Consider the following 6,725-nt stretch of genomic DNA (forward strand, 5'->3'; position numbering starts at 1 on the left):
GGACCGGGACCGCGGGTTCCGCGGACCCAGTCGCCGCTCGAGTGCGGCGATCGGTCCCCGGAGCTGAAGAACGGGGAGAGCCGTGTGTAAACACGGCTTCCCCGTGCTTCACTGTGGCGGCGTATCGATCGCGTGATCCCCTTTATAGGGGAGACGTGATCGATGACGTCACACCTACAGCCACACCCCCCTACAGTTGTAAACACACACTAAGTGAACCCTAACTCCTACAGCGCCCCCTGTGGTTAACTCCCAAACTGCAACTGTCATTTTCACAATAAAGAATGCAATTTAAATGCATTTGTTGGTGTGAAAATGACAATGGTCCCAAAAATGTGTCAAAATTGTCCGAAGTGTCCGCCATAATGTCGCAGTCACGAAAAAAATCGCTGATCGCCGCCATCAGTAGTAAAAAAAATAAAAAATAATAAAAATGCAATAAAAATATCACTTATTTTGTAAACGCTATAAATTTTGCGCAAACCAACCAATAAACGATTATTGCGATTTTTTTTACCAAAAATAGGTAGAAGAATACGTATCGGCCTAAACTGAGGGAAAAAAAATTATATATGTTTTTGGGGGATATTTATTATAGCAAAAAGTAAAAAATATTGCATTTTTTTCAAAATTGTCGCTTTATTTTTGTTTATAGCGCAAAAACTAAAAACCGCAGATGTGATCAAATACCACCATAAGAAAGCTCTATTTGTGGGGAAAAAAGGACGCCAATTTTGTTTGGGAGCCACGTCGCACGACCGCACAATTGTCTGTTAAAGCGACACAGTCCCGAACTGTAAAAACACCTTGGGTCTTTAGCCAGCATATTGGTCCGGGGCTTAAGTGGTTAATGAAGGTACAACATTTAGCAACTTATTGCTACACTTAGAGGCGCCTCTCTTCTCTTTTATACCCTGTAAAAAAAATGCTTTGATATACAAGTGCTTTGGATTACAAGCATGTTTCTGGAACGAATTATGCTCGCAAACCAAGGTTTTACTTTACAATCAAATTCATGAACAAAGCATCTCAGTGCTGCTGATCGATGCAACACAATTGATCATTTTCTGCCATTGCCAATCGAATTAGTTTGATCGCACCTAAATTGAGTCAGAAGGAAAGTTTTACCTATTTAATAGTTTGCCAATTGGTTCATTTTAATAAAACACATTAATTGGATAAAAAAGTGTGAATTGTGTATGGCCACTGTTAGATGTGAGTGGAGGGACCTACTACTCTGATAAAGCTGAATTCCAGGTAATGGTTTATTAGCATAGTTCCATTGCTTCAGCCTGCAATAACTGTGGGATTGCTATGAGAATCAGTGTAGTAGTCTTTGCTACTACAATGATGGCTCCTCTCTTGCAGGTCCTGTGCAGCTGATGCCCAGCTTCACAATAGCCTCAGGGGGTTGTCTGCTCAGCATGTGAGCCATTTGCAGAAAACCTTGCATTTTTTTTAAATGAACGCAAGGCATTGGGGGTTATTTACTAAAGGCAAATCCACTTTGCACTACAAGTGCAAACTACAAGTGCAATTGAAATTGCACTGAAAGTGCAGTCGCTGTAGATCTGAGGAAAATAAAAAGCAGCATTTTAGCTTGCACATGATTGGATGATAAAATCAGCAGAGCTTCCCCTCATTTCAGACCTTCCCCTCAGATTTACAGCGACTGCACTTCCAACAGCACTTTCAGTGCAATTTCAAGTGCACTTTGCACTTGTAGTTTACACTTGTAGTGCAAAGTGGATTTGCCTTTCGTAAATAACCCTCATTGTCTGATTGGATGAAGTGAAGAGATCGCATATGAATCACACAGGAATGCACAGCAGCAACAGACACCTTTGGACAGCAGTATTGTCAGTCTGGAGGTAAGGGAGTGTTAGATGGACTAGCAGATATAGATACACTAACAAACTATGGCCAAACTCCAGCTAACATCAGTAATTCGTTTTATGTCACATTTCGATTTAGTTTTAGTCATAGTCTTTTGAGCAAAATGCCATTTTAGTTTTAGTTGTATTTTAGTCATCTGAATTGTTTTAGTTTTAGTTGTATTTAATCTTATCTATATTCGCATCACACACATTCCTGGATCACTAGGCTCATGCTGTAGCAACTATCAGCTGCACAATGAATATAGATATAGATCAATGCACATGTTCACCAGCACACCATGGACACCATGGATCTTCAAATGTCATCCAAAGGTTTTATTACAGAGAGATCACATCACAAAAGAAAATGTACAACATTTCGGAGCCACACAGGACCTCTTCATCAGGCTAGCCTGACCAAGGGGTCCTGCGCAGCTCTAAAACTTTGCACTTATTCTTTTGTGATGTGATCTCTCTGCAATAAAATCTTTGGACTACATTTGAAGATCCATGGTGTGCTGGTGAATATGTGCGCAAGTTGTATTAAGGTCGACTAGAATAGTGTTAATTTCGTAGATGAAAATGTTTTTGTCTACAGCAAACAGTTTTTGTTACTTTTGGCATGAGAGTTTTTACACAAATTCATAAAATCGGATCATTGTAAGCACTCCTGTCAGTGTTAAAGGGGTTGTAAAGGTTCGTTTTTTTATTTTCTAAATAGGTTCCTTTAAGCTAGTGCATTGTTGGTCCACTAACCTTTTCCTTTGATTTCCCTTCTAAATGTTTTTTTTTCTTTGTCTGAATTTCTCACTTCCTGTTCCTCCTCAGTAAGCTTGCCCCCATCATCCGAGCAGTTCTGGCTGGGGGTTAGTCAGTGTGCTCACCCCCTCCCTTGGGACTACATCCTTCCGGGGAGACGCTAGTCCCAAGGGAGGGGGCGAGCACGCTGACTAACCCCCAGCCAGAACGGCTCGGATGATGGGGAGTGTGCTCGCCCCCTCCCTTGGGACTACATCCTTCCGGGGAGACGCTAGTCCCAAGGGGGCGCGCACACTGATTAACCCCCAGCCAGAACGGCTCAGATGATGGAAGCTTACTGAGGAGAAACAGGAACTGAGAAATTCAGACAAAGAAAAAAAAAAACATTTAGAAGGGAAATCGAAGGAAAGGGTAAGTGAACCAACAATGCACTAGCTTAAAGGAACCTATTTAGAAAATAAAAAACGAACCTTTACAACCCCTTTAAAGACCCCTTCACACTGAGGCAGTATTCAGGTGTTTTAGCTCTAGAAAAAGCACCCCTAAAGCACCTGAAAAAGCCTCCCATGCCGCCCTAGTGTGAAAGCCAAAGTACTTCAACACTGGGGCAGTGAGCTTACGGGACTTTAAAAAAAGTCCTGCAAGCAGCATCCTTGGGGCGGTTTGAGAGTGCTCTATACAGCGCTCCCAAAACACCCTGCCCATTGAAATGAATTGGCAGCACTTCCGAAGCGCAGCGTCGCAACATAGGCGTTTTTGGGGTTAAAAACGCCCCGCTAGCAGCGGTAAAGCGCCGCTAAAGCGAGCACGCTTTACCGCTAACACTTGAGCAGCCCCAGTGTAAAAGGAATCTTAATGGTTTGTCTTAACCCTCTTACTGCTATGTCTGCAGAAAAGCTTGTTCTTTTGAAAATCAACAGACCTTGCACTGGCAGGATCAGTAAAAAGAAAAGAAAAAAAGCATTTAAAAGAAAGCAGCTACCACATCTAAGAATTGAAAAGCTGCAATAGTATAAATGTTTGCTTTTGGGTTTTTATACCGCTTTAATAAACTTTGTGCCCGGCTATAGGAACTGAATGTAAGAATGCCAAATGATGTAAGACAACAAATGTGCCTTTTCTATAATCAATGTATTTGAAGGTAGGCAAACCCCTAGGTGCTGCAGTTGGATTCCGTTTCTGAGAAACAGGTGACATGTGGAGCTGTTCTTCATCACACACTGTCCTTGCTGAGAGTTGCAGTCGGCTGCTGATAGACGGATCGTTGGAGGGCAGAAGAAGAGTCCACCTCAGTGGTGGTGGTGGTGGTGGTGGTGGTGGTGGACAGTTTCCTGCGGGGTGTCCTGGCACAGGACTGGAAGAGATTTCTGCGGAAGGCGACCTCTCTGTGCTCCTGTAAGCAGCAGGAAAAGCAAACCTTCTTCTCCAGCCTCCTAAGGAAAACGTTGTTGGTCCTGAAGAAGAGATACACATAGGGGTTCACTGCGCTGTTGGTCACCACAAAGATACCCAACACAGCCATAACCTCCTCATCCAGACCAGTAATGGTGCCAAAGGCCACCTTCATCTCCACGACGAAGTAGGGGAGCCCACATACAATGAAGAGTATAATGATGACCAGGGTCATTTTTAGGGTCTTTACCTTGGCTCTAGGAATACAGCTGTTGACAGCTTCAAGCTTGAGTGGTCTTTTGGTGACTTTGAGTTCACAATCATCACCAAAGTCTTCAATGGTCTTGGGGTTCTTCCCCTTTCTCCAGATGATCCATAGGATGCGGCTGTAGGCTACAGTCAGGACACAGAAAGGTAAGAAGAAGACGGTGACAGAGCTGTATATGATATAGATCTGAAAATGCCACTTAGGTAACTGCCAGAAGACGTTGCGGCACCTGGCACCCTCCTCAGTGTGGGCAGCTCTGAAGACAAAAGCCTGAGGCACTGACAGGAGCAGGGAAAGCAACCAACCCATGGCAGCAAAGCACCGGGTGGGCAGAGGTGTGCTTAATGGGTTTGTAATAACATGGTGTCTTTCCAGGGCTAATATGGCTATTATATTGGAGGAAGCAATGAGTCCCGACACCTGAAACACTTTAAAGATCCGACAAGCCACATCCCCACCCAGCCACTCATCCTCCAGTAATTCCCATACAATCTGGGAAAAAAGAGTTATAAGAGAGACATAGAGGTCGGCTAGTGCCAGGTGGGTGATCAGAAAGTTAATCTTCCTCTTCTTCTCCTTGCCACTGCAGATCATATACAGCACCACCGAATTGCCCACCAGTGACACAGTGAAGATGACAGTCATTGCAATGATCCGGATCTGCCTGTTGTATGGAGGGGACTTCACAACCTGGCTTTGGTTGGTGAAGGGGCTGTTTGTGGATGCCTGGGCAGAAATAGAGAAGTTACCCAGGATGGAAAGGCTCCCATACGGGAATAATTCCTCCATGGCACCTGATCAATGAGAAGCCTGGCACAGAGGGCTCTGCTGTCCACTGGAAGCCTGGTGCTGAAATCTCTAGCACAGGAGCAACAAGCTGGCACCCAGCTAATCGGAACTCGTGTAGAGTGAGATGTTGCCAGGCACCTTTAGAATAGAGGTAAAAGCTTTTCCTATGTCTTTGTCATCTGACGCTCACTGGTGGGTGGTCTAGACAAGCCCCCATAAACACATTACTCATAAATTATGGATGTACTAGGAATACATCAATCGCTTTTCTACAGCTCTGCACACTTTTGATGTTGTAATTCACGATTCTGACTTTCCTGTCTTGTCATTTCATTTTACTTACTTATTTTTTAAAGCACCACTAATGTGAAAATATAATACCAATTCCGACAATTTTATCCTCAGATTAGTTGCAGCAGCACAAGGAAGTCTCATGAGAAATGCAACTTCTGATGAGAGTCAAGCTATTTTGTTCTAAACCAAAAGAAGTGTGCTTGGTGCAAATACTCAACAAGTAATAAAAATCTTAGAACATAGAAAATGAATAAATACAGCAGCACTTAATAACAGATCCTAATACAGATGTGATAACAAACTGATAAGAAATATTGTTGCGCTGTACCATTAAATAAAAAATGTACAAACATTTATTTTATTACATGTACTTATTTAGCGCTGCCAATTTACGCTACGCTTTATATATATGTTGTACATTGACATAAGTCCCTGCCCTCATGGAGATTACAATCAAAGTTCCCTAACTCATATTTATATGTATGCATACTAGGGCCAATTTAGACAGGAGCTAAGTAAAACAAATTAAAAATATAATGGTGGGATTTCAAAGGCACCAAAAGAATAATACAGCCATAAAAATACAAAAAATGTATTATACATAATAGTTAAAAACAGATGCAAAAGTTCCAACATGTACATCAACTGTATACATTGATCACATCCAGGGCAGAAACTAGAGGGGGGGCAGGGGGGACATGCCCCGGGTGCCAACTTGGATCCGGACCCGGAGATCCAGCCTGCTAACTTGCTGCCCTAAAGTCAGACCTGGACAGCAGGGGCGAGGGGGCAGGCATTTGCTAGAACCAACTGGCTGTATTTTCCTCCTGCTACCGCTGAAAGCCAGATTCAGTGACTTTCGGAGGGAAATGCTGCCAATGGCTATTAATTCTAATATATTCCTCCCTCTCCACCTTCCCTCTTTGTGCTGCCTGGGTCCCCTCTGCCCCCCCCCCCCCATGTAGTGCTGCCAGCACCACCCTCTTAGCTCCCCGTTGGCTGCTGCGATGTGTGAGGATGGAGAGTGGGGGAAAGGGTTCGGTAAGTATGTAATTTACTGGCCCTTTCCTTTTCTGAATGAACAGTGGGTGCATAGCAGGATGACAAGATCCTGTGTCATCCCCTGTCAGAACAGAGGTCTGCCTTGTTTAAACAGGCAGATCCCTGTTCTGTCTCTGGAGGGAATGCTAGTGGGCAGCCGATTGGCCAACAAGGCAGCCAATCAGCGGGTCTGGTAGACTCAATGTCCGCCGGCCAGGGCCGATCCTAGGCAGGGTGCACAGGGTGCATTGCACCCAGGCTCATGCAGAGGTGGGGGCGCCAAAGTGCCAGAGTTCTCCCCTCCC

The 6,725-nt window shown here is 44.1% G+C and overlaps 1 protein-coding gene across 1 annotated transcript; it reads right to left on the reverse strand.

The window, feature by feature from the left end:
- Positions 1–3,478: 3,478 nt before the first annotated feature.
- On the reverse strand, positions 3,479–5,210 carry GPR150 (G protein-coupled receptor 150). The gene has a single exon (XM_040335826.1). It carries the CDS (start codon positions 5,083–5,085, stop codon positions 3,850–3,852), a length of 1,236 nt encoding a protein of 411 aa, XP_040191760.1. The 5' UTR covers positions 5,086–5,210; the 3' UTR covers positions 3,479–3,849.
- Positions 5,211–6,725: the final 1,515 nt, after the last annotated feature.

Source organism: Rana temporaria, chromosome 1 (genome assembly GCF_905171775.1).
Source record: "Rana temporaria chromosome 1, aRanTem1.1, whole genome shotgun sequence".
Classification (NCBI taxonomy): domain Eukaryota; kingdom Metazoa; phylum Chordata; class Amphibia; order Anura; family Ranidae; genus Rana; species Rana temporaria.